This window comes from Dasypus novemcinctus, chromosome 5 (assembly GCF_030445035.2).
Source record: "Dasypus novemcinctus isolate mDasNov1 chromosome 5, mDasNov1.1.hap2, whole genome shotgun sequence".
NCBI classification, from domain to species: Eukaryota; Metazoa; Chordata; class Mammalia; order Cingulata; family Dasypodidae; genus Dasypus; species Dasypus novemcinctus.
In genome coordinates this window covers 130,982,181-131,009,275 of record NC_080677.1, presented here as the reverse complement: position 1 = coordinate 131,009,275, position 27,095 = coordinate 130,982,181, and the positions used below count along the sequence as shown (strand labels likewise).

Here is a 27,095-nt window from a genome sequence, read left to right as displayed (position 1 = left end):
AAGAGGGAAAGATTATATTTGTAAACTCATCTATTACTCTGAGTGTGATACTCTTTAATTGCATTAAATTCAGCTGAGGGGACTTTGATTATACTATTTGATAAAATTGCTTTGGGCTTTTGATTTTACTGAGTCAGTGGGCGTGACTCAGGTTGAGTCCCCACCCCCTTGCTGGATCTGCTATAAATAGACAATCACACCGACAGACAGACAGGAAGAGAGAGCTCTGTCATTTTTTATCCCGCCATGTGACAGAAAGGCGAAGGCTCAAACAGCTGAGACCCCTGGGAGAGATGAGCCATTTACCTGATAGCTCTTAGATGAGATTGGGAAGCGAGTAGATCAGCAGGACTGGTATAGTAAACCAAGAAAGAAACAAGCCCTATGCCAGGAGAAAGAGCACTCCAGGATTATTGACGCATGAAACCTCAAGAGGTTGGGCCCATGGAGCTCAAGAGGAAAGGGTGAGCCCAGAGGGGAAGGCAGAGGCCAGCCAGAGGTCGGCAGCCATCTTGTTTCGACACGTGGTAACTGACTGGGAAGAAAGCACCTCTTATGGTGCCTTGAGTTGGACTTTCTACGGCCTTGTAACTGTAAGCATTTACCCCCAATAAACCCATTTATAAAAGAACAGATTTCTGGTCCTTTGTATCAGCACCCCTTTGGCCGACTAATGCAATTGGTGTATCAGTATCTGTTTGAATCCCTGCTTGCAGTTGTTTTGGGAATGCACCTAAAAGTGGAATTGCTGGATCATAAGGTAATTCTGTGTCTAACTTTTTGAGGAACTGGCACATAGTTTTTTCAGCAGCTGCATCATATTACATTCTCACCAGCAGTGTGTGAAGGTTCCATTTTATCACATCCTCATCAACACTTATTTTCATTTGTTTGTTTTTAAGAATGGCCATCCTAGTGGGTGGGAAGTAGTATCTCTCCCTGTCTCTTTTTTTTAAACCAAAAGCCACTCAGACTGCGTCCTTTCTTTTTTTTTTTTCAAGATTTATTTTTTATATATTTCTCTCCTCTTCCCCGCCCCCCCCCCCCCCAGTTGTCTTCTCTCTGTGTCCATTTGCTGTGTGTTCTTCTGTGATCGCTTCTATCCTTATCAGCGGCACCGGGAATCTGTGTTTCTTTTTGCGTCATCTTGTTGTGTCAGCTCTCTGTGTGTGCGGCGCCATTCCTGGGCAGGCTGCACTTTCTTTCGCGCTGGGCAGCTCTCCTTACGGGGTGCACTCCTTGAACATGGGGCTCCCCTTCGTGGAGGCACCTCTGTGTGGCACGGCACTCCTTGCACGCATCAGCACTGCTCATGGGCCAGCTCTACACAGATCAAGGAGGCCCAGGGTTTGAATCGCAGACCTCCCATGTGGTAGGCGGACTCCCTATCTATTGGGCCAAGTCCACTACCCTGTCCTTTCTCTCTTACTCCCCCAAGATGGGAGATAAAAATGATCATAAATGGCAGTAGGCAGTTGCAAGAAAGCAACACCTAGAGCCAGTTTCATGCTTAGGAGAGAATGTTGTGCATCTTCCTCATGGTTTTCAGTGCCCTACATTTTCAGATAACCTTCTCTGGTAACAAACTATAAAAATGATCCCTGAAAGTATAGTCTTCATTGTGGTTTTGATTTGCATTTCCCTAATGGCTAATGATTTTGAACATCTTTTCATGTGCATATTGGCATGTGTATGTCTTCTTTGGAGAAAAGTCTATTAAGTACTTTGCCCATTTTTAAATTGGTTTGCTTGTCTTTTGTTGTTGAGTTGTAGGAGTTCTTTACATATTCTGAATGTTAAATCTTTATCAGATATATGATTTTCAAATATTTTTTCATATTTTGTAGTTGTCTTTTCAGTTCCTTGGTAATGTCCATTCATGCATAAAAGTTTTAAATTTTATTGAGAGCCAATATATCTACTTTTTCTTTTGTCACTTATACTCTTTGTGTCATATCTAAGAATCCATTCTAAATACAAGCTCCCCTATATTTTCTTCTAAGAGTTTTATGGTTTTAGTACTTATATTTTGCTCATTGATCTGTTTTGAGTTAATTTTTGTATATGGTATGAGGTAGGGGTTCACTTTCATTCTTTTGCATGTAGACATCCAGTTTCCTAGCACAATTCATTGAATAATCTATTCTTTCCCCATTGAGTGGAGTTGGCACCTTGCCAAAAATGAATTGGCCTTATATGTAAGGGTTTATCTAGGTACACTCAATTCTATTCATCGGTCTATACGTCTATCCTTATTCTAATGGAAGGAGGTTTACTTTAATTACCGTAGATTTGTTACAGATTCTGAAGTCAGAAAGTATGAGTCCTCTGATTTTTTCCCTCCTTTTTCAAGACTGTTCTGGCTATTTGGGACCCCAGTCACTCAACTGGGAAAGCAGTCATTCAACTAACTGAGCTACGCCCACTCCCCCATGCTAGGATTTTGATTGAGCTTGTGTTGAATCTGTAGCTCAGTTTGAATAGGATTGAAATCTTAACAATATTAAGTCTTCCAATTCATGAACATTTAGTGTCTTTCCATTTATTTAGGTCTTCTGTAATTTCTTTCAGCAATGTTTTATAGTTTCAGGGTTTAAGTCTTTCACATCTTTGGTTAAATTTAATCCAGACATTTTATCTTTTAAATGCTGTTTGAAATGAAATTGTTTTCTTGATTTCCTTTTTGAATTGTTCATTGCTGGTGTATAGACTTTGTAGTCAATGAATAAATTGATAAATTCATTTATTAGCTCTGATAGCTTTTTTGTAATTGCTACGCAATTTTCTATATATAGGATCATGCCATCTGTGAATATAGTTTTTTTCTTTCTTGCTAATTTAGATGGTTTTTATTTCATTTTTCTTGCTTAATTGCTCCAGATAGAACTTCCAGTACAATGCTGAATAGCAGTCCTGAAAGCAGGCATCCTTATCTTTGTCTTGACCTTAGGGAGACTGCTTTCAGGCTTTCACCATTGAGTATATTAGCTGTGGGCTTTTCATATATTCCCTTTATGATGTTAAGGAAGTTCCCTTATATTCCTATTATGAATGTTTTTCAAGAAAAGGAAATCGTTTTCTTTTCCTGTGATATTTTTATCTGGCTTTGGTATCAGTATATTGATGGCCTCATTGAATGAGGAAATGTTCCCCCCTCTTCAAGTTATTTTGAGAAGTTTTGAGAATTATTGATGTTGATTCTTCTTTTTTTTTTAAAGTGTTCACATTTTTTAAAAAGATTTATTTATTTATTTATCTCTCCCCTCCCCCCCCCACCCCAGTTGTCTGTTCTCTGTGTCTGTTTGCTGCGTCTTCTTTGTCCGCTTCTGTTGTTGTGAGCTTCTGTTGTTGTGAGCTTCTGTTGTGAGCGGCACGGGAATCTGTATTTCTTTTTTTGCGTCATCTTGTTGTGTCAGCTCTCCGTGTGTGCTACACCATTCCTGGGCAGGCTGCACTTTCTTTCGCGCTGGGCGGCTCTTGTGCATGGGGCTCCCCTACGCGGGACACCCCTGCATGACAGGGCACTCCTTGCGCTCATCAGCACTGCGCGTGGGCCAGCTGCACACAGGTCAAGGAGGCCCGGGGTTTGAACCGTGGACCTCCCATGTGGTAGATGGACACCCTAACCACTGGGCCAAGTCCACCACCTGATTCTTCTTTAAATGCTTGGTAGAATTAACCAGTGGAGCCATCTGGTCCTGGGATTTTATGTGTTAGGAGGTTTTAAAAATTATTATTATTACTGTTTCAGTATCTTTACTTATTATTGGTCTGCTCAGATTTTCTATTTCTTCTTGAGTCAGTTTAGGTAATTTGTGTGTTTCTAAGAATTTCTCTACTCCTCTTTATTATCTAATCTGTTACCATACAATTGTTCATAGTATTCTCTTATAATCCTTTTTATTTCCTAAAGTCTGTAATGTCCCCACTTTCATTTATGACATGTTATTTGCTTCTGATCTTTTTTTTTTTCTTCTTTACCAGTCTAGCAAAGGTTTGTCAATTTTATTGTTCTTTTCAAAGAATCAAATTTTGGTTTTGTTGATTCCCTCTTATTTTTTTCTATTCTCCATTTTATTTCTTTCTCATCTGATTTTTATTTCCTTCCTGGTACTAACTTGGGTTAATTTGCTGTTCCTTTTTTAATACCTCAAAATGTGAAATAAGGTTTGAAATAAGGTTACATATTTCAGGTCTTTCTTCTTTTATCATGCAGGCCTTTATAGCTATAAATTTCCCTCTGAGCACTCATTTTCTGCATCCCATAAGTTTTGATATGTTGTATTCTCGATTTCATTTGTTTCAGATATATCCTAATTTCCTTTGTGGTTTCTTCTTTGACCCATTAGTTGCTTAAGAGTATTGTTTAATTTCTACATGTTTGTGAATTTTCCATTTCTCCTTGTCATTGATTTCTAGCTTCATTCCATTAAGGTAAGAGAAGATATTTTGTATGATTTTCAGTCTTTTACTTTTATCGAGACTTGTTTTGTTACTTAACATATGGTCTATCCTAGATAATGATCCATGTGCGTTTGAGAAGAATGTGTACCTTGCTAGTGGCTGGATAAAGTGTTCTATATATGTTTACTAGGTCTAATTGGTTTATAGTATTGTTTAGTCCTCTATTTCTTTATTGATCTTCTGTCTAGATATTCTATCCATTATGGAAGGTAGTGTATTGGGGCCTCCTACTATTAATGTAGAATTGTCTAGTTCTTCTTTCAAATCTGTCAATGTTTGCTTCATATATTTTAGGGCTCTGTTAGGTGCAGGTATGTATATAATCATGATATTCTTGATGAATTGACCCTTTTATCGATATATAGAGCCCCTCTTCTTTGTCCCTTTTAATGGTTTGTAAATTAAAGCCCATTTTTCACCCTGATATTAGTATAGTGTTGCCCACTCATTTCTTTTAAGATTTTATTTTATTTATTTCTCTCCCCTCCCCCTTCCCCCCCTGAGTTATCTGCTTTCTGTGTCCATTCGCTGTGTATTCTTCTATGTTTGCTTGCTTTCTTGTCAGGACACCAGGAATCTGTTTCTCTTTTTGTTGCGTCATCTTGCTGCATCAGCTCTCCATGTGTGCAGCCCCATTCCTTGGGCAGGCTGCAATTTTTTCGCACAGGGTAACTCTCCTTACAGGGTGCACTCCTTGCACGTGGGGCTCCCCTTTGTGGGGGACATCCCTGTATGACAGGGTACTCCTTGCGCACATCAGCACTGTGCGTGGGCCAGCTTCACCACATGGGTCAGGAGGCCCTGGGTTTGAACCTTGTACCTCCCATGTAGTAGGCGGATGCTCTATTCATTGAGCCAAATCTGCTTCCCACCCACACGTTTTTGATTACTATTTGCATGGATGATTTTTTCCCATCCTTTCACTTTCAGCCTCCTTGTGTTTTTGAATTTAAGTAGGTTATGCTTTTTATACATTCTTCTAACCTCTAGCTGGATGTAATCCCTCTACATTTAGAGTAACTACTGATAAGGTAAGACTTTCTTTTGCCATTTTACTCTTTGGGTTTTTCTAAGTCTTCTACCTTTCTCCCCCTTCTCAATTCTTCCATTAACGCCTGTTTTTATATTGGAATGGGACCTTTTTTTGTAGTGAGATCTTTAGAATTGTCCTCATTTCCTTCTGTACATATTTTCCTGATATTTTCTTTGTAGTTTACTATGGGGTTTAAATTTAACATCCTAAATCTGTAACAGTCTCATTTGGCTTGATACCAACAATCTTAGTTTGCCAGGATACTCTGGCACATACTACACAATGATTTGGTTTAACATCAGGAATTTATTGGCTCACTGTTTTGGAAATGTTTTAGTTTCTTAGGCTGATCAAGTAAATACAGGTTGACTTAAACAAGAGAAATTTATTAGCTTACAGTTTTTATTAAAGGATTTATTTATTTATTTCTCTCCCCTCCCCCCCCCCCCCCCGGTTGTCTTTTCTCTGTGTTTATTTGCTGTGTCTTCTTTGTCGCTTCTGTTGTTGTCAGCAGCACGGGAATCTGTGTTTCTTTTTGTTGTGTCATCTTGTTGTGTCAGTTCTCCGTGTGTACGGCACCATTCCTGGGCAGGCTGCACTTTTCTTTCGTGCTGGGCGGCTTTCCTTACAGGGCGCACTCCTTGCGCAGGGGGCTCCCCTACGCGGGGGACACCCCTACGTGGCATGGCACTCCTTGCGTGCATCAGCACTGTGTATGAGCCAGCTGCACAAGGGTCAAGGAAGCCCGGGGTTTGAACTGCGGACCTCCCATATGGTAGACAGACGCCCTAAGCACTGGGCCACATCCACTTCCCTAGCTTACAGTTTTGAGGCTCAATGAAAGTCTAAATCGAGGTGTCATGGTATCATCAAGGTGATACTTTCTTCCCAGTGACTAAGGTGTGCTAGGCCTGGCTGCTGGTGATCCTGGGGTCCTTAGCTTGTCACATGGCAAGGCACATGGCAGCATCTCCTGGTCTCTTCTTCCTCTTCCAGGTTCAGCTTGTTGCCTCCTGTGGCTTTCTTCCCATCTCTCTCTGTATTCATTGTTTATAAAGGACTCCAGTAATAGGATTAAGACCCATCCTGGTTGGACTGGAAGAAAGTAGAGCAGCTGAGAATGAGAGAAGAAACTTCTGGAGATATTGACGATAAACCAGAGTTTACTGATGACAAATCAAGAGTTCCAAAGAACAGTGGAAGAATCTGGGAGGGGGATGTGGTGAGGGGGATTGAGTTAGACTGGGGCACTTACAAGCCAAATGGGCATGAGAAGTGATAGTGAGGGACAACTGGGGAGCTTGGTCTTCTAAAGATGACTGAAGTATATAGGGGTATGGAACATAGTGGAACTAGTCTCTTGGAACAGAATGGGCCTGATATCCTAAACACTTAGCTCAGTAATCTGAGTAGCTGTTTTCTCTGGCTTTACAGAGTGCATTGGGACTCTAGTGTAGATAAAACGAGGATTACATAGGTAGAGAAAATGGGATGTGAGGTAGAGTGGTGGGAAGATGATGAGTTGAATTTTGGACATGATAAATGTGTCAAAGTGATATCCAGGTTGATATTCTATTTGGCAAATACATAGTGTGTATGTACCAGGTGTAACCTGTCTGTGAGGACAGAAATCATGTAGATCATCAAATTATAATGGCAGAATTATTATTAAGAATGTCAATCCTTTTACAAGTTTCCCATCCCAAATATTTCTGATATTCCTTCACCATAGAGATTTACATGTGATCAAGAACTGGTAATTAGCATTGCCTCCTGACTCTTGAAACCAAAAACTGTTGATTTGCCACGCAGGCCTATTGTGGTAGGAAGAATTTCTAAAATCACACCCCCAAAGATATCCTGCCTTAAACCTGGAACATGTGGATATGATGCACTGCCACTCCCTTGGTTATGTTATGTTATATGGCACAGTTGACTTTAAAATTGGGAAATTATCCTGGATTATCTGCATAGGCCCAATGTAATCACATGATCTCTTTAAAAAGCAGTGTTTTCTCTTGCTGGGGACATAAAAGGAAGACAGAGAGATTCAAAGGATGAGGGTGATGGCGGGGCCATGTGGCAAGGATTACAGGCTGCCTTAAAGAAATGAGAGGCTCCCAGCTGATGATCAGCAAAACAAATGGGAATCTCAGTCCTACAACTGCAAGGAAACAAATTCAGCTGACAACCTAAATGAGCTTGGAGGTGGGTTTTTCCCTAGGGCCTTCAGCTAGAGCCCAGTCCAACACATACCTTGATTTTGCCCCTGTAAAGCCTAAGTAGAGAACACACTTGAGTCCACTGGGACTCCTAATTTATGAGACAATAAATGGATGTTGTTTTAAGTTACTAAGTTTCTTTTTTTTTTTTTTTCCTTATTTCTTCCCCCTCCCCCCATCGTCTGCGCTCTCTATCCATTCACTGTGTGTTCTTCTGTGTCTGTTGTATTCTCATTAGGCAGCTCCAGGGATCTTCCAGAGAGGGAGAGAGGCAATCATTCTCTTACGTCACCTCAGCTCCCTTGTTCGCTGCATCTAATATTGACTTCTCTGTGTCTCTTTTTTGTTGTGTCATCTTGCTGTGTCAGCTCTCTGTGTGGGCGGCTCCACTCCTGAGAGGTCTGCCCTCCTGCGTGAGGCTGTACTCCTTGCACGGGGGCCACTTCTTGCACAGGGGGCACCCCTGGGTAGGGTGACATTCCTTGCACCCGGCAGCACTCCACGTGGGCCAGCTTGCCACACTGGCCAGGAACCTTGGGTATTGAACCTTGGACCTCCTATATGGTAGGCAGAAGCTCTATCCATTGAGCCATATCCTCTTCCCAAATTGCTAAGTTTCCTACACAGCAATAGAAAACTAAGACACCCACAGAAGTGCTGCTTTGATTGGGTCACTGTGACTCAGGGTCACTGTTGTCTCATGCTAGTTTTCTGTCACCTTCTTTGCCACTGCTGATCCCTGGTACACCCAGATACCTGTCAGGGTCATCACCGGCATTACTGCTGGCCTCCTTGAGGGAAAAAAACTCCTAAATTCGCCAGGGCCGTACACTTTCAAAGCATTCAAATCAGGTGTAGGAGAGATAAGGTAGATTTCAAAATCAACCTAGGATTTAGATTTTCTAGGGAAAGGGAGAAAGATATAGGGTATAAAGGCATTGAAGGTGTTCAGTCAAGAAAGAGAGGCTAAGTGGGGGCTGATAGGTTTAGAAAATGGAAAAACCCAGATCCTGGAGGATCATAATAAGGAAGCATGGAAGGGTCGTGGGAGGACACCTGAGAACTGGAACCGTAGGGAAATGAAATCAGAATGAAACAAAAACCAATTTTCAGGAGGAACACTTTCTAGGAAACACATAGAAATCAAATACACTCAATGATAGCACCTTTCAGGAATTCACCTGACTTGGCCATGACAGGGCCCCAATTTGGCCTCACCTAAAACGATTCACATTCTCATAACTTGCCCAATGGTCCCCCTTCCTATGTCCCACATATTAACTAGAGATTTTTCTTTTCATCTTGCCCTTAGACCTTCTCCCTTTTGCCAGTAACTCTGGCTGGCTGGGACTCTCAGTTGTGGGGGGAGTCTGAGGAAGATGAGGGGAGCGGGGGCTGATACATAGAATCATTTAGCACTGCAGCAGGAGGAGTGCTTTGCTTGGTTCCCCCACCCCCACCCTCTCTGACCGCAGAACCTGAGACAAGAACGTCGTCTTGGAAGGTGATCTCAGGGAGCAGGACTGTGGGACTTGGGAGACTAAAATGGAGAAGAGAACAAACTGATTAAAGGGTGCATTTTAGAGATCACTGCTGTGGGCATTGGAGGTTTGACTCCATTTTCTGAGTATTGTACAGAATGCCTCCCCCAATTGTCTGCTTAAAGGATGGGCTGCTGGAGCATTTATCTGTAGCAGTTGAGTGTTGCTCCCAGAGGCATTGCGTCTACTTCCTCAGCACTTGTAGGCCTGGCTGTGCTGTGCAAAGGCCAAAAAGACCTTCTATGTGTTAGAGACATCCAGGGACAGAATGCCAAAAGAAGCTTGAAAAGAAAATATACAGTGGGAAGTGGACTTGACCCAGTGGTTAGGGCGTCTGTCTACCACATGGGAGGTCCACGGTTCAAACCCCGGGCCTCCTTGACCCGTGTGGAGCTGGCCCATGTGCAGTGCTGATTTGCTCAAGGAGTGCTGTGCCACACAGGGATGTCCCTGCGTAGGGGAGCCCCATGCTCAAGGAATGCGCCCTGTAAGGAGAGCTGCCCAGTGCAAAAGAAAGTGCAGCCTGCCCAGGAATGGCGCCGCACACACGGAGAGCTGACATAACAAGATGATGCAACAAAAAGAAACACAGATTCCCATGCTGTTCACAACAACAGAAGCAGACAGAGAAGACGACACAGCAAATAGACACAGAACAGACAACCGGGGAGTGGGGGGGAGGGGTGGAAGGGGAGAGAAATAAATAAATAAATCTTTAAAAAAATATATACAGTGACAAATAATCACATGGAAAAGAAATGCTCAATATTTTTGCATTAGCAACCAAGGAAATGCAAATTGAGATCACGAAGTACCACTTCACATCCACTGAATGGCTATAATAAAAAAGACAGTAACGGGTGTTGGAGAGGATGTGGAAAAACTGGAGTCATCATATGTTGCTGGTGGGAGTGTAAAATGGTGAAGTCACTTTGAAAAACAGTTTGGTATTTTCTTAAAAAGTTAAAAAGAACTTCCCATATACCAGCAGTTCCATTCCCATATGAAAACATATGCCCACACAAATACTTGTCTGAGAATATTCATAGCAATTCTTTAAAAGCAATCTTTTTGTTGTTTTATTTTTTGTTTTCAGGAGGTACCGGAGATTGAACCCTGGACCTCGTAACATGGGAGACAGGCTCTTAACCACTGAGCTACATCCGCTCCCCTAAATAAAATTTTTATTGGTTTTTTTTTAGGAGGCACCGGGATTTGAATCCAGGACCTCATAAATGCGAGGCAGGTGCTCAACCACTGCACTACACCTGCTACCCATAGCAATTTTATTCATACAACAAAAAATAAATAAAAAAGGAGACAACCCAAATGTCCACTAACTGGTGAAGTTAGACAAGATGTGTTATAGCCATACAATGGAAAAGTATTTCAGCAGTAAAAGATAAAAGAAGCTATAATATGAACATTAAAATCATAATATTAATTGAAAGAAACCAGCATTTATATGAAATGTCCAGAAAAGGCAAATCTATAGAGATAAACGAAGCAGTTTAGTGTTTGCCTGAGGCTGAAGATAGGAAGGACTGCTTCCAAAAGGTTATTACAAAGGATCTTTTTTACATGATGGAATGTTCTAAAACCAGATCATGGGGTTGTTTGCACAACTTTGTCTATTTACAATGTATACAAGTCATTGACTTGTACACTTAAAATGGGCAAATGTTGTGGTATGTAAATTATATCGCAACAAAACTGTTTAAAAAAAGGAGGAGAAGCAAATGTCAGCATGAGAGGAGTCTGAGCCTTCCAGGAACTGTCCATCACAGCAGCGGCTGAAGTTAGGTGAGTGGAAGAGATGTGACCTGCGGGTGCTAGAGATGTCTAATACAAGAGGTCCTCAGACTTTATATTCAGAACGTTACAGATGATGAAACTGAGGCTCAGATATGAGAAGTGACTTGCTCAAGTTCACCAGCCAGACCATGGCAGGTTCAGAGGATCCCCTGGAGATGTGGTTCCTCTGCAGGTCCAGCCCAGGGCTCAGCCCACCCTTCCTCCCTTTTCCCTCTGGGTCCCAAGAAGGAGACTCTACATATGAACTTGCTGCCAGTTCTACTTTATTTGAACTGTGCTTGTGCCAGGTCATGGGTCCCCATTCAGGGCACATGGGTGGGCATGGGAGGAGGTGCTCCGTGCTTCTGACAGGTCCGTAGCTCCACAAGCAGCTGCCGACTCCAGGACGGAGGCAGTCGACTCCCCAGTGCCGCTCTTCAGTGCTTGGAGAAATCACCGCCTGGGGACAAGAGGGGGTGGAGACGGGCTAGCAACAGAGGCAGAGTGGTCAGCGCGGGAAGCGATGGGCGGAAGAGGGAGGGCAGCAGAGCAAACGGGCGAAGAGAGATGGAAGAGCTGCCAGAAAGAAGCCCAGAGCAAACATGAACGCTTTCCCTATGTGCTCCACCCAGATGGCACATCGGTGCCATGTCGGGCTCACAGTGTGGCCTCAAGTTACCATATACCAGGTGTTTCACAGGCACCAGGCAGCTGCCAAGCACTTCACAGGCATACTCTTACCAAGTCCTCACAACAACCTCCGCAGTAGATGCTGTCTGCTTTCATAGAGGGGGTTACAGAGGCTCAGCCAGGGAGGAAATAGCTGAGCTGGGGCAGGATTGATTCTAGGCACTCAAGGTATGATTGGAGATGAAATGAACAAGAATGGTGAGAATGGAAAGGGAGTTGATGGGAAGGATTCAAAGAAGAAAAGGGCGAGGGGGCTGTGTGCTTCCCTGGAACCTGGCTCGACTTGAGGCACCCACCCTGCCCCAAGCCCTGCCCAGACTCGCCCTGGCAGGCAGTGCACTGGCAGCTGTGGATGACAGGTAGCACCACTGGCTCGGGGTGGCCGCCCGGGCAGTGCAGGTGCAGGATCCTCACGGGGCTCTCTGGGTCCAGGTGGTAGCTACAGCAGTCACACTGGCTCTGCAGGTAGGGCTCCTGGGCAAGAGGGGATGGCTGAGCTGAGGAAGGTCAAACAGAGTTGGCCCAAACCATCTTCCTCCCTGCCCTTAGCCTTTCCCCAAGGCTGGGGCAGAGGGAGGGCCGGTCCCAGGCTCCTTGAAAGCAGGAGGCCAGTCTGGAGGAGGCATGTCTCACAACCAAGCCCCCTTCCTCACTAGCTCCCATCCGTCAGAAGGACCAACTACCTGCCTTTATTGTGCTTCTCACGGCATCCTGACAAAAGGTGGAAAAGATAGTCTCTATCCCAATGGGCTTTTGATCTAGTTAGATAAAAGTAGTCAGTGAAACTGCAAATAAGCCCTAGACTGCACCTTTCTGATCCTAAATGCAAAGTGAGTTCTCACCCCAAAGCAGAGAAAAAACAGCAGAAGCTTCTTACTCTGTGAGTATCCATCTCTGTAAGTCCCATTGGATGTTTAATTTTATGTGTACTTATATTTATAATTTTATTTTGAAAATAGGCAATACATTCCACATACCACAAAGTTCAAAAAGTTCAAAAGGTTATCCAAAAACAGCTCTCTCCAATTCCCATCCCACTCTCACTCAGTTTCCCTTACAAGAAACGTCTGTGAACTACTCTCTCTCTTTCCTCACTCTAAGTTTTAACAATTCCAAAAGTGATTTGGAAACGGATTCCCAGGAGGAACAGGGAGCTCCCAGGGGAGCAGTGGAGTGTTGAGGGCAGCGTCCTTGGAGACCAGGTAGGAAAGCACTGGTGGCTTCCAAGCAGGGGGCATGGCCCCAGGCTGAGAAGTGACACGAGGCTGGGCCTGAGCCAAGGTCCGTTCTGGGCAGAATCAAAGAAGGGACCCAGCAGGCAGAGCAGCAGCCAGGTTCTGGGGGCGCAGGGGTAAGGGAGGCAGGCTAGGCACTGGAGCCCATGAGGCGCTCCTAGCCATGGGTGGGGCTAGGGCTTCTCGGTCCAAAGGAGAGCAAAAGCAGAGCAGCAGCAGGGCAGAGCTGGTGGCAGCAGAGCGAGACTCAGAGTCAGCCTTCTGGCACAGGCTTATAAACTCTGCTGGGAAATGTCTGGGACAACCTATCCCTTAAAGCTGTCTTTTGAATGATGGGTGCTGATTTTAATCTAAACTTAGCTCCTCAGTACCATTCTTTGTTGGTGACCTGGTTTGTTTGGCTCAAAGGGCACAGTGGGGCAGAAGGGCATGCAACAGGATTTGGGTTCTGGCCACAGTGGGGAGAAGCAGGAGAAGACCTCTCTCTCGGAGGGGCAGTGGCACGCAGCAAGGCTCCAGAGCCCAAACCCAGCTGAGGGTCACTGGACCAGCCAGCAGTCTAGGCCACCACCTTGGAGAAAACTCGCTGGCGGCTCTGATCGTCTAGATCCTCAGCTGTGAGCTCTGTGGGGTTCTGCTGCGTCCTCTCGTGCCCTCTGGGTTTTGCCCAGGTCCTAGGCTCACAGCAGGCCCTCGGGAGGTGCTGGCTGCCCTGCCTTCCTGGACCTCCCACAGCCCCCTTGCTCACCTCAGGGATGACGTCGGTGCTGGATGGGCAGTGCCCACTGCAGTAGCTCACTTCTACCTGGTCCAGGTAGCAGGGGCCCTTGGTGAGGTTGCGGAGCTCTGTGAGGTGCTGGCAGGAGGCTGAGTGCTCCTCTGTGGGGGAGCAGGGCAGGTGAGTGAGCGTGGCGGCGGTGGAGGGAGTACAGAGAGAAGGCAGTACAGAGAGAAGGCAGTGGCTGAGGGGACTCTGTGTGTGGGGGGGGTGGGAGCATGTGCATCAGGCTGGCCAGGCACTAAGGTATAGGCCCTGGTGAGCAGGCTTGGAGAAGGAGGGCAGAGGCTAGGCTGCAAAGACTCCTGGGATGGGCCTGGCGGCAGTTTGGGAGAAGGGCCCAGACTCTTGGGAGAGGCAAGGCGGGAGATGCCCAGGTCCCCATCCGTACCCAGAGTCTCCTGGCGGCAAATGGGACAGCAGCTCCCTGGCACCTGCACCTTCACCTCACCCTGCGGAGGGAGCAGGCCCTGACTCACTCTCCACCTCCCCACGCCCAGGCCCTGCCTGCCCAGAGGCCCTGAGGCCAGCCTCTGAGGAGGGAGCAGGGAGGGAGCCAGGGAGCCCCCATGAGAGGGCAGCAGGGCTGGGGGTGGGTACCTGAGCACAGGTGAGGAGGGGGCAGTGCCGGGTGCAGACACTCTTCCCACTGAGGCAGCGGCAGCTCTCACAGGCCTCCTGCCACTTGGATCCAGGCTGGGGGTGGGGTGGGGAGACACTCCTTGATCCCTAATAGACTTACAGGGATCCCTGTAAGCCTTCCAATAATACCCTGATCCGGGAACCCAACCTGAGAACTCCCTGCCAGGGCCACAGACTAGGACTGCAGCTGGGTTAGAGTTTCCTGTTGGGGCTGGAGCCAGGGGGTCCAATCCAGCATAAAGGCGGAGCCCCAGCCCCCACCCCAGAGCAGGGAGCAGAGGAGCCAGTGGGACCCTGGGTAGGGAGGCCGAGGCTAGGAAGGGGTGGGTTGCGGCGGGGGAGGAGTCTCACCGGGTGGGGCCGCCCACTGTGCCAGCATTCGCAGAGGTCCAGGGGCACACAGGGGCCTGCCTGGCTGCGGAAGTGCCCGCTCTGGCACACGCAGCTGGGAGTGCGCCCCGCACTGCAGTTGCTCTGAGGAGCCGCTGGGGTGTTCATCTCCCAGCAGGTCTGCTCACAGGCTCCCAGCTCCCCAGGGGCCACCGGCTGCCACGTTTCCCCTGGGGGGCACTCTGCCAGGGAAGACCACCGCTGTCAGCGTCCAGGCCAGCCACAGATCCAGCCTCAGTCCTTCCCCCTTCCACACCGGCCACCCTTCCCTGCTCCACCCTCGGACCCCGCCTCTTGGCTCAGGCAGTCATCTTCCTCTCCATGAGTACCCATCCCCTCAAACACTGCCTGGGCCAGGCCCAGGCCTCACCTCTTCTAGGAAGCCTCCCTTGACCCATCCTGCTCACTCTGCACTCTCATTCTGGCTCCTATTTCACATCCTGTCTGTATTTGCTTGCCCGCGAGATGGTTACTGTCTTCTGTCTCTCACGGTTCTCAGAGGTGAGCCATGCTACTTATCTCTGCAATCCACACCAAGCCCAGCTCTGCACATAGTGGGCCCTTAGCAAAGATCTGGGGTGCTTCCTCGGATGGAGGCAGCACTGCACAGGACAGATGTTCCCAGCCTGGGGACTGGCAGGCAGGGTCTGAGTCAACACACTCCCCTGGACCTCAGCTTTCTCATCTGTAGGGGAAGAAACTTCTTCCTCCTGTAATCCCTCAGAACCCCTGTATGCAGACACTACACCTGAAAAATGTCCCTCACAGTGAGGATGGGCGACACAGAGTCCAGGGCATCCTTGACAGTGAGTGACAGGTCTCATTAGGGAGAAATCAGTGTGGAAAGAGGACCTTGGATGGGGCTTCCTGAAAGAGGTAGCCTTGGACTTGGCTGTGGGCTAGACCTTGAGCAGGGCCCTATCGCCTCCTCAGGGCCAGCCCCAACCTCAGCTTGGGGGAGGGGGAGCAGCAGGGCACGGAGCCCATGTCTCACCCTGACAGGCAGCGAGGGAGCAGTTGAAGGCGCCATCTTGGCAGATACTGGGAAGACAGAACCACGTGTTCAGATGCTTGCCACCCCCTCGCGCCATCCGCTCTGCTCCCCATGCCCTGCTCATCAATCCTTCCTCCAGCCCACTGCCCATCCCCCGGCCCCAGCACCCTCACCAGCGGGTGCAGTTCCAGGCGAGCACAGTCTCTGGAGGCAGCTCCCGAGCCTGCTCTTCAGGGGTCAGGGTGTGGCCCCAGGGCAGAGAGATCTGGGTGCAGGGGCACTCGGCAGGGGGCACACACGTGCCATTGTGCAGCAGCTAAGGCAGGGCCAGTTCTGGTTACGCTGGGACCACCGCCTCTTTCCTTTCCACCCGCTCCCCTGGCCTGTCGAGGGCTCTTCCTACCTGCTGCTTCCCCCAGGCTGGGAGCCAGGTCAAGGCAGCCCCAGACCTACCTGGCCTCCAGGGCAGCCACAGCCAGGCTGGCAGGGCTCCTGCACACAGATGGTGCCAGGCTGCAGATGAGAGCAGAGGTGTGGGCACGCAGTGGCACAGGCCGTGACCACCTGTCCAGGTGGGCACTCTGTGAGGGAGCAAACAGAGGGCAGCGTGATGGATCAAGGTGGAGGTGGAGGGGGCCTGGCATCTCCTGGAGTCCCAGGGCTGCCTGAGGCTGCGCCTCTCACAACCTGGCACTGTAGTCTTCCCCTCCACCCTCTTGCCCATGGGGTACTACGTTGGAATCCTGGTAAAAGCCAGCTGGCACAGGAGCCTGGGCTCAGCAGCAAGAAGGAGAGCCAGACGCCCACCTCCCCTGGGTACTCACCAGGGCAGGGCTGTGGGTTGCATTCCCGCCATTGCTCTTTGTCCTGGGCCTGGCATAGTGCCCCCCGGGGACCCCCGTTGCAGCTCCGATGCCGTTCCATGGTGCCTCCGCCACAGGGCGCTGAGCAACTGCTCCAGGCTGACCAAGGCCCAAGGACTGGGCATTCATGGGGTGGGCATGCCAGGGACCCATTGACACAGGTGCTGTGAACAGGGGTGTGGCAAAAGAGCGCAACAGAACCCTGACTCCCCAGCAGTGACCCCAAGCCCTGATTTTCCCCAAGCCTCCCAGCCCAAAGTCCCCTGTCGCCGGCGGGCAGCCATACCAGTTTTTGCAGGCCAGCTGCAGCACCTCAGCTGGGGCCAGCTCCCATGAGGCATTGTGGCTGGGAAGGCCACAGCGACAGGAGGAGATGGGCACGCAGTGTCCATCCTGTAGCAGTTGGCCAGGGGGACAGCGGCAGCCTGGCCGGGGTGGGGGAGTGTGTGCATAAACAGGATTCAGTGCTGGGAGAGGATTCCCCCGGCAATCTGATCAAGTCCAAGGGCTCAGGCTGGAACTGGAGGCCCCATCACCTGGTCTTTACAATATCCCCCACTGCCCATCTTCAGGAAAGGCCCTCTCCAGCCAGCCCTGTGGGTGGGCTCCATGAGCCCTTGAGACTGCCTGGATGTTTTCCTCTTTCCAGTATCCTCATGGATACAGTCTGTCTTGATGAAGGCTCACTATATGCAGGACCTGGGGCCAGTTACTAAAAGTGATCTGGGAACCCACTCTCCTGCCCTATAGCTCACTATCTAGCGGTCGGACCTCCTCTTCCCCCCGAGATGGCCTGCTCTCTGGGAGCAGGAGGAAGGTGAGCATGAGGGCGGCAAAGGAGGCCCAGGCTCTCTAGGGCCTGGTCCCAGAGCCCCAGCGTTCCCAGGCCAGGCTGAGGGGCTGTCCCAGCCCACCTGCGCGGCAGGGTCCTTGCAGACACTGCACGCGGGTCCCAGAGGTCAGCACAGCTTCGAGGGCACTGGTTGGCACAGTCAAGGTTAAACACAGTCTCTCGGGCCTCACAGCTCTCCCCTGGGGACCAGAAGGTAAGAGTCTGTGTGGGGGATACTTTTGGGACCTCATGACAACATCCTTCTTTCCACCGCATGCCTCCAGGGCCAGAGGCAACACCTTCTGTCCCCTGCTCGGCAATGGGGCAATGGGACAAGGTTACCTGGGCAGGGCCCCGTGTTGCAGCTCTCAGTCTGAGCCCATGGACCCTGGCAGCTTCTTCCAGGTGTGTTCCCCGTCTCTCTCCAGCGCAGCCGGAACCCCCCACTGCAGGACACCTGGCACTGGCTCCAGGGGCCCCAAGGACCCCACTGGCATAAGTCTGGGGAAGATAAAGTGGAAGTCAGTCCGCAGGGACTACCTCCTTCCCCATCTCCTGCTCCCAGGCCTCTCCTGATTCACTGCAAACACTCTGGAGACAGCAGGCTCCAAGGCCATCCTGGCTCCTGGCTTCCTCTTTCCACCTGCTGCTCCTTCCTGCTGCTGTCCCACCCCAGCCTCACAGCCAGCAAGCCCTGGAGGCAAGTAGGACATCAGAGAGCTTTCTGGTCCCAGAAAATCACTGGTGGCCCAGCCCCAGCTGGCCAAGCCCCTCCCCTTCCCCTGCTCCCTCTGCCCCCTACCCCCATTACCATGGCAGGCACGAGGGTCGGGGCAGAGGCGTTGCTGGCTGAGGGGCACCGTGCAGAGCTGAGGGTCCCCGGCCCAGGGCCTCCCCGTCTCAGGGTCCAGACAGTGGCGGTGGCGGTACTGCTCCGAAACCAGCAGCGGGGCCAAGGTGGGGGAGAGGTGGGCAGAATCCTGGGGCCAATGCTCCGGTGGGTCAGTCCTTGAGGCAGGAGCCAGGGCGCTGGGGGGCAGGCAGGGCCCACAGGGCGACCACTCGGACCAGCCACTCAGAGGGAGGTGCCCTGGGAAGGGCAGTGGAGGGGAGCCTGCTCAGTGACCCTCCTCAGGCACAGAGACCCCAGTGGTAAGGGGCAGCGGGGCATGGGCCAGACCCGGGAGAGGCTGCCGGAATTATGGGCAGGCCACGGGAGGGTGACCCACCGCCCCTGTCTGTCCAGGACTGGCCTGGATTTAGCACTGAGAGTTGTGCATCCCAGTAGTCCTCAGTCCCAGGCAAACGGGCCAGCTGGCCTGGCGGGGCCAGGATTACCTTGGCAGCCTCGGCTGGCGCACTGCAGCTCCCCATGCCGGCATTCACTGTGGGAGGGCCAGGCTGGGGTGGGCTCGGGAGGCAGGACCCAGCCCAGAGCGGTGCAGGGGCAGCCTCATGTTGGGATTGCCTGAGCTTTGGGCTCATTGGAGGGAGGTGCAAGGTCAAGAGTCTTGGGGCACTCTGGGTGCTGGGCTGGGCCTGAGGGGCCTGGCTCAGCCTTCTTTGCCCCTGGCCACCCTCCCCATGCCTGCACCCCTTTCTCCCCTTCCCCACTCTTGAGTGTTTTCCAGCCCCCTGGTGCTACCGCTCCCCTTCCCCGTCACTTACCACTCCTTACAGCCCAGCTGCAGACGTTCCCCAGGCGCCAGAGCCACCCCAGCTCCCCCTTCCAAGGTGTGCAGGCAGTTACACTGCTCCGGGGGAATGCAGGCCCCAGCCTGCTCCAGCAGTCCCTGCATGGAGGAAGACGCAGGGATGGAGCTGCATCTGGTCTCTGTAGCCCAGAGCAGGGGCACAGGTGTCATGCGGAGCCAGTGGGTGGGGGAATGCACCTGTTGGGAGGCATCAAGTATGAGGGGTTTGGAGGCAGAGGGTGCCATGGAGCAGGCAGAAGACTCAAGCTTCATGCTCCTGATGTGGGAGCGTGGACAAGGGATCCCCCTTCTACCTGCTCCCCTCACCTGGGGACAGTAGCAGCCAGGCTGACAGGGAGGCAGGTCCTGGCAGAGCTGATGGTGCAGGTGTGTGGCACAGAGCCCAGCACAGGGGGAACCGCAGGCCTGGAACTCAAAGGGAGGCAAGCAGCTCTCCCCTGGGGGGGCAGGTGGGAGGAGGCAGGTGAGCCGGTGGGGGAGAGGCCGGACTACCCTCCTCCTTCCTACCTCCACCAATTCCAGATGGTACCACTGAGGCCCTAGGCATCACCCAGTAAGAGTGCAAGCCCACTGTTGTACCTAAGGAGGAGGTGGCACTGGCCCTTGGCTGCATCTGAGGATACAGAAGAGTGTCACCCCTCCAGCACCCATGTAGCCCCTGTTGCCTCCAGGGAAGTAGAGTTTGGGCTTTGGAGAACCAAGTGCCCACGGGCTGGCAGATGGGAGCAGGGTAGAGGTGGGAGGGCAGCTACAGTGGGAGATGGGCAGGATATACTGTCCTTGGAATCAGCCACAAATGGGACAAAGCTACAGGTGGCCTGGAAGCTGCAAAGTGGGAAAAATCAGTGGTGGAGGTGTTTTGGGGAGGAGAGTAGTGTAACAAGGGAGTAGATGAGGAGGGGAGCAGGGAGTGCAGCTGTGGGCCACGCAGGGCAGAGGTCAGTGCACGCAGCTCTGGTGGGCACTGGAGGTCTGCTCCGAGGGAGCTGGGAGTCCCGGCTCCTGGCATCTCACCAGAGCAGTTGCCGATGGGGCAAGGCCGGAAGTGGCCGTCGAGACGTGTGCAGGGAGTGCCCTCTCCACCCAGTCCGGGGGCTGGGCTCTGGTGTCGGTATCGCTGCTGGACCAGCACCTGGCAGGAGCACCTTGTCCAGCTGCTCCAGCTGCTCCAGATGCACTCCTCTGGGGATGAGGTGGAGTCGGGGGACGTCAGCCAGGGCCTTCCCTGGACTCCCCCAGCCTCATCCTACCTGCCCTCCCCTCTCATCCCAGCTTCTGGGCCTTTGCCCAGCCCTAGCCAAGACCTGCCCAGGAAAAGGGCAAGAGGGGACATAACTGACTGGATTCCCTGCCTCACCCAGCAATGAGTCTCTAAGTTCCCTAAAGCAGAGATGGCTGGAAGAGGAAAGAAAAGAATAAACCAAAAAATAGATTCTGGGGGGTTGGGAAACAAATTATTCCCTGCATTTTCTCAGGGTGAGAAAATGGGGGGAGAGGAGCTGCACTTCCTGTGCACACTCACCCTGGCAGGGCCCAAGGTAGCAGGCCTGGGTGTCCAGGTGGAAGAAGGTACCATTGCAGCTGGTGTCTGGCCTGGGCGGCAGGCAGGGGCAGGACCCGGAGCGGGAGGCCAGGCCTGGGCCGCAGCTGCGGGAGCAGGGCCCCCACGGCCCCCAGGAGCAGGCCTCCAGCAGCCCCGGGCAAGGCTGCTGCCCGCACGGCTGGGTCTGGGCGTCGGGGCCCGGGCAGGGCAGGCCCCCGCGGTGAAGGGCAGGGGGCCATGCAGGCCCGAGCGCGGACCTGGCTTCCACCTCCACAGGAGACGGGGCAGTCGGACCAGGGGGACCATGGCGCCCAGGCCCCGGGCCCTGCAGGGGGGCAGAGAGGGGCCGAGGTCAGAGAGGTCAAAGGGAGCTGAGGCCCAGGGGTCGGGGTTGGGACCTTCGTGGCATAAGGGTGGCAATTGGATGGGAGGGAAATGTGGGGCACGGAGCTGATGACAGGCAAGGCCCGAGGCCAGGTGGGTGGGCTGGGGCGGGGGTCGGGGTGAAATCTCAGACCTGCACACTCGGTGTCCTGGCACAGCACACCCTCCGGGGTACAGGAGCTGAGGGGCGGAGGCCCAGGCTCAGGGGCATTGCTGGAGCCTCCCTGCCACCGGCCCAAGACAGTAGTGGCACCCCCCCCCGCCCCTGCCCCTGCACTCACCACTGCTGGCACTCTCCCTGCAGCCAGCTGTCCCCCAGGGAGTGGAGGCGGGCACCATGCAGGCACAGGGGTGGGCATGGGGGCTGCCCAGGGCAGGGCTGGCTCTGCGACTGTTCCTCCCGACACTCGGGGGCCCATGAGCCTGACATGGAGGATCTGGGTGGGGTGGGGGGAGGGACGAAGGTGTGAGACACCCCAGTGGGAAAACCCCAGGGTGGACAAAGAGTGGCTAAGGAAAGACAAAGATAATCAGGGACAAAGACTGGCCAGGGCCTGGGTGGGTGCAGAGTCACTTGTGGGGAGCAGAATCCAGGAACTCCCTGTTAGGCAGGAAGAGGGGACCTAGTCTGGGGGGGAGAGGCATGGGGGGAGGGGCATGGGGGACGGTGCCATCTAGCCTAGCCCAGCCCCCTACCGGAAGCGGCTCTGCTGCCCTCCAGGCCCACAGGAGCGGCTGCAAGGACTCCAGGCTGACCAGTGGCTCCAGGCGCAGTGGGCGGGAGGCGGGCAGGGCTGAGCCGTGCAGGAGAGCTGCCCCTCCCGGCAGGTGCAATTGTTGCAGGCCTGCTGGTGCCAGCTCCCTGGGGCCCAGATGTGCCCCTGGGCATCAGTGCACTCGCAGTGCCTCATTGGCACGCAGCTGCCGTCCTGCTCCAGGGACCCTGAGGGAACAGCAGCGTCCTGGGGAGGTGGCCCTTGAGAGCTGGTGCTGGCATCTTGGTCCCGCTTCCCACGGAGCCTCCCCAACATGCCTGCAGGACATTTCCAGTGGGGCAGTACAGGGTATCCCCCCCACCACACGGCACCCCTACCCTCGGAGCAGCGGCAGCCCCGCTGGCAGGCCTGGTCGTCCTGACACACGATTCCTTTCTGGAGGTCTGAGCAGCGGTGCGGGCAACGGCTGGCACAGGCGACCACCTCCATGCCGGCCGGGCAGCCCTCCTCTGAGCGGAGGGTCGGGGGGGGGAGGACCGCAGTCAAGAGGGACCTGAGCCTCAGGGCCCAAGCCCCCTTCTCCCCATCGGTGTCCACCCATACATCCACGAAGCTCCAGGGCCCGTCCTCTTGCCCGTGTGGCTGCTCATGGATACCGGGGGCCTTGGGGGGACCCTGGGATCGGGACAGTCTAAGTAGATGACGTGTTTCTCTCAGCCTGGCACCCAATACGTGTTTGTTGAACTGGGCTGAATTTGTGCGTCCAAAGAGCCAACACTGTCACCTATGTGTGTCCTTGTATCGATTAAGAGGGGGGTGAGAGTGGCAGCGTGGGTGGGGTTGAGGTGTGGGGCCCTAGCAGCTTCTCCAGAGTAACCAAGGTCCATGGGGTTGGGTGAGCTCAGACGGACCAACAGAGAAGGGGCCGAAGGCTGGGGGCGAAGAGGGGGTGCTCAGCTGTAGCCCACCTAGCTCAGTCCACATCCAGTAACTACCAGGAACACTCGTAACCGAGACCCGCGTGACCACGTTACTCTCAGAACCTCACACTGTCCTGACACGGCTGCGTGGCTCTTCAGGAACTGGAGAGTGGGGGAAGCTGAGAGAATGAGGTCTGTTCCGGGGTCATGGAGGGAAGAACCTCGGGTCAGAAGCCCGGGAGTGGGGATGGGCAGTGGGGTGGCTTCCGGCGGCTCCTCTCTGGGCCCAGAGCACAGACGACAGGCACACCACGGGTGTCCTTGCCCAGCGCTAGGTTCAGGCACCTAACCCAGGGGTCCTGGTGATCTAAACGGGGAATGAGGTAACAGCTGCTCCCCATCCACATCCCACGGCGCTGCGAGGAGGGAGTCAGATGAGGAAGTGGCAAGAGCCCTGCAACGTGCAGGGCCCAGAAGGGACGTAGTTTGTCACCATTATCATACCGCAAGGCATGGGATTGCAGAGCCGTGCGTGGTGCCTCTCCCCGGCACAGGGGGCACCCCCGTTCTTGGGTGGGGGGCTAGAGCAGCTGCGGCTCCTCAGGGACCGGCCCCCACCACAGCTGCGGTCACACCAGGACCAGGCGCTCCAGCGGGACCAGCCCCCAGGCACTGTGTGGGGAAGAGGTGGGCAGGTGAGGGCTTGGCACGGACAGAGACGGCTGCTGGAGGCGGGCTAGGGTGTCTGGGCGAGGGCACTGATGCAGGTGTTTCTCACCAGGAGGGATTCGGCCTGGGCATGCCTGGTCCTCACTGGCCCCTCACCTGGGCAAGCTCGCAGGTTACAGAAGCGACGCTCCTGGTAAGCAGTAAGGATGTCGGGGCACCAGTGCCCACCAGGTCCTGGGGGGCGGTATGCCCGCAGGCGGCGCTGCTGGCCTACCCCGCAGCTGCGGGAGCAAGGCTCCCACGGGGCCCAGGCAGTCCAGGAGCAGTTGCCAGGCGCACAGCCAGGGCCGGGGCACAGCGGCAGCTCTGTGGGATGAAGTGGGGGCATGGAAGCTACTCCCGTTTGCCCTACCCTGGCTCCAGTGCAGCCCCCCTCTGCTGGGAGCCAGCTACAAGCCTCATCCAGATCTCTGGGCTCCAGTTATGCATGTGACACTGACTGGTTCTGTGGCTTTGGTAACTGGGCCTCAGTTTCCCTTTTTTTTTTCATCAGGGGATGGTAATCCCAGACTCACAGGATTGCTGAGGGGTTTGGATGGGACCTTGTGGGAGAGTGAGGACCAAGGGATTTGCCAGAAGCTGGAAGGACTTCCCGCCAGCTGTTGGCATTGGCAGAGGCCCGAGGGCCAGAGTCAACTACAGCTTCGTGTTCAGACACCAGAGCTGGAAATCAATATTTGCTTAGGGGTAGTCCATGCTGGGGAGTTAGAGGTTGGACACTGTGTTTAGGGGTTAGAACGAGTTGTTCAAGGTCAGTTGTATAGGTTGGAGGTGGGTGGTCTGGGCTCAGACTTGGGTCAGGGTCAGAGATCAAGGCTAGAAAGAGCACCTGTGCAGGCGGGCAGGTTGCAGGGCCGCGCCTGTGTGGTGTCGCCACTGGTGCAGTTAGCCAGGCAGAGGCGGGTGCGGCTGCGCCAAGCAGGGTGAGCGGGCTCTGTGCAGCTGCGGGAGCAGGGCGACCAGGGGGACCACGGGCCCCAGCCGCCTGCAGGGGAGGAGAAAGGAGGGACACGCTGCTGATGGGTCAGGGGGCAGGACTGACCTCAGCTTGCGCTTCCCAAAGGGAAGCTATGTGGGAGAGGTGCGGGGGGCTGGCCAGGGCCAGGATGCTGGAGGCTGGGCAGGGACCTGGCACTCAGGAGTACCTGGAAGGCCCGTCACCGGCTGCTCTGTGGACCCGTCAGCCCCTGTGCAAAGGAAAACCCTGCTCGGCAATGTCTCCAAGCCTGCGGGGCATCAGGACCAAGCCTGGCCCAGTTGCTCTCTGGTCCAACCCCGCCCTCCGCCTGCTCTCCCAGCCCTCCAGGCCCCAAGCACCACTTTCCAAGAGCAGCAAGGTCTTCGCTCAGGTGCGACCTGCCACCTGGGTCTCCTTTCCCTCCATCAGGTGTCAAAGCCCTAGCCATCCCTCCAGGCCACCTCCACTTACGCCTCCTCCAAGAAGCCCTCTGGGAGCTGTCCCTCCCTCCTCCCTCCTTCCTCCCTAATGTTCTGGAGCGCTGCCAGGGCACCTCCCACAGGGCTCCTGAGGCCTGGGTCCTCACCCCCACCCCCTCTCCCAACACACAGTAGGATGCATTTGGCAAGAGCTCCAGAAATGCTGGCTTCATGTACCTGGCTGGAAGAGATACAGCACCAGAGGGTGAGAGGAAGACCCAGAGAACACAGAGATGGGCAGAGCCAGAAAAGGACAAAGCGGCGGGGGGGACCTGTGAGATTTGGCCGGCCGGATGCCTGCCTGCCCCCCTCCCTGTGCCCGCCCTGCCCTCCCCCTCCCTGCTTCCCTCACCAGGGCAGTCTGGGCTGGGGCAGTACTCGAGGTCCTGGCGGGGCCCGAGGCAGCCCGGGCCACCACGAGGGGACGTGGGGTGTGCACACTGGCGGCTGCGGGTGCGGGTGCCCAGGCCACCACAGGAGCGGGAGCACGGACCCCACGTGCTCCAGGGACTGAAGCCACCGGCCACCGAGCAGTCCTCCACAGAGCAAGACAGCTTCCCGTGGGCACAGGAGCTGGGGGATGGGCATGTGTGGTGAGGGGCACAAAAGCCCCCAGGAAAAGGGGACCAAGAGCAAGGAGACCAAGCCAGGGTTAGCCCAGGTCAGGCAGGGGGCGAGAGCAGACCAAGGCTCCCCACCCACAGCCCCTTGCCCAACGCCCTCACCCTCAAACCCCCCCCTCGACGCCCAATCCCCTCCCCTTCTCGGCCCAGCCCCCCGTCCTCATCGTCCCCCTCACCAATTGCTGCAACCTGTGTAAAGGGTCTTCCCCGAGCCCAGCTCATCTCCAGGCCCGAGAGGTTGACCCCACTCTCCCAAAATGGGTGGACGAGTTCCAGGATCTGGGCCAGGTGCGCCCAGTTCCTGCAGCAGTGCTGCGGTCAGCACGCAGGGGCACTCCTGGGCGGGCGGGAGCAGAGAGGAAAGTGCAGTCAGCCCCGGCGGGGTCCAGGCCCCCGGCCCTCACCGGTGCCAGCCCTCTGTGCTTGGAGGCGAGAAGAATGAACTGGACGTGGGGAAGAAAACAGGAGGACCTGGAGCTTTCAGAGAGCAAGTGGGAGTGTTTGCCTGGGGCAGGCATCTGAACACAAGCGCTCTGCCACACGTGGGCTGGCCTCGAGGTGGCCATTCGGCTTCCCTGCATGCACTGCTTAGCCAGGACAGCCAGGAGTCCAGAGCCCATTATGGGAAGAGGAATTTGGTGGTGGTGGTGGGCCATGGTGGGTAGAAAGAGCGCTCAGCCAGGGCCCGGGAGGCCGGGGCGTGGGCCAACCCTGCCACTAAGTCTCTGCGCGACCTTGGTGCCTCACTTCCCCCTCTCTGGGGCTCAGAGCATCATCTCTAGGTGGTGTTTACACTAAGACGAGGAGGTGGGACTAGAGAGCGGCTCAGGTCCCTTCCAGCCAGGCCACTCTGGAACTCCGGCTGGGGAAGCCAGCTTTCCAACGAGGAAAGGAATCCCGTGTGCCCGTCGGGCTCGACCGGGCAGGCGTGGCATCTGCCAGCCTTCTGGATCCCACAGCGGGGGCACAGAGGAGTGTGGGGCCAGGTTGAGCAAAGGTGAGGGGACGTGTTCCCCGTGGGGGCATGAAAGGGAGAGGCAGTGAAGAGCCACAGAGCAGCAGGACAAAGGACCTGAGTCAGCACCGTGGCCTAAATCAAGTGGGGGTGCCCCGGGAGCGGGCAGGAATCCACGCTTCTCTGCTGGGGGAGAACTCTGCATCAGGGAGGCAGGGACCGCCGGGGCCAGCAGCAGGCAGGGCCACAGCCCCACCCCTCGGCCCTTGCGTGGGCTTCCTAGCCAGGGTTTGGCGCCTGGGAGAGGCACGGGTGATAAGCAGCGGCCCAAGAAATGCCCATGGGTGGCAGGTGTGCCCCCTCTCTGGGAGCCAGGGCAGCCTTCTCGCAGGGCCCATCTTGGAACTCTCACTCTGCCTTCCCCACCTGTGCTGGCAGCAAAAGCCCCAGGAAGCCTCGCCAGCCTGTCTGCTGATTTAGGGTCAAGTGAGAAAGGGGTGAGCTGTCAAGGGGCAGTGAGGGCCTGCCAGGGAAGTGGACTGACCTCCCTCCTGGGGTCCCTTCTGGCGTGGGACCTGGGGAGGGGAGGGAAGAG

The 27,095-nt window shown here is 53.9% G+C and overlaps 1 protein-coding gene and 1 non-coding gene across 2 annotated transcripts in view; both read right to left on the bottom strand.

Moving 5' to 3' along the window:
• Positions 1 to 1,405: 1,405 nt before the first annotated feature.
• Positions 1,406 to 1,617, bottom strand: LOC111765758 (small nucleolar RNA U3). Its single transcript, XR_002798008.1, has one exon. It is a non-coding gene; the product is annotated as a small nucleolar RNA U3 (small nucleolar RNA).
• A 9,704-nt stretch (positions 1,618 to 11,321) lies between these two features.
• SSPO (SCO-spondin) overlaps positions 11,322 to 27,095 on the bottom strand; it is a 55,987-nt gene continuing 40,213 nt past the window's right edge. Inside the window, 31 exon segments of the mRNA XM_071215526.1 lie at positions 11,322 to 11,514; positions 12,068 to 12,218; positions 13,728 to 13,858; positions 14,149 to 14,209; positions 14,358 to 14,453; positions 14,751 to 14,971; positions 15,784 to 15,830; positions 15,957 to 16,099; positions 16,237 to 16,364; positions 16,608 to 16,810; positions 16,933 to 17,071; positions 17,561 to 17,594; positions 17,596 to 17,678; positions 17,821 to 17,979; positions 18,290 to 18,568; positions 18,817 to 18,863; positions 19,147 to 19,271; positions 19,500 to 19,630; positions 20,208 to 20,375; positions 20,716 to 20,944; positions 20,946 to 21,061; positions 21,254 to 21,300; positions 21,402 to 21,557; positions 21,817 to 22,063; positions 22,214 to 22,345; positions 23,261 to 23,428; positions 23,582 to 23,791; positions 24,315 to 24,470; positions 24,631 to 24,672; positions 25,275 to 25,495; positions 25,722 to 25,882. Of these exon segments, the coding sequence (XP_071071627.1) occupies positions 11,492 to 11,514; positions 12,068 to 12,218; positions 13,728 to 13,858; positions 14,149 to 14,209; positions 14,358 to 14,453; positions 14,751 to 14,971; positions 15,784 to 15,830; positions 15,957 to 16,099; positions 16,237 to 16,364; positions 16,608 to 16,810; positions 16,933 to 17,071; positions 17,561 to 17,594; positions 17,596 to 17,678; positions 17,821 to 17,979; positions 18,290 to 18,568; positions 18,817 to 18,863; positions 19,147 to 19,271; positions 19,500 to 19,630; positions 20,208 to 20,375; positions 20,716 to 20,944; positions 20,946 to 21,061; positions 21,254 to 21,300; positions 21,402 to 21,557; positions 21,817 to 22,063; positions 22,214 to 22,345; positions 23,261 to 23,428; positions 23,582 to 23,791; positions 24,315 to 24,470; positions 24,631 to 24,672; positions 25,275 to 25,495; positions 25,722 to 25,882 (4,254 nt within the window). The 3' untranslated portion in view covers positions 11,322 to 11,491.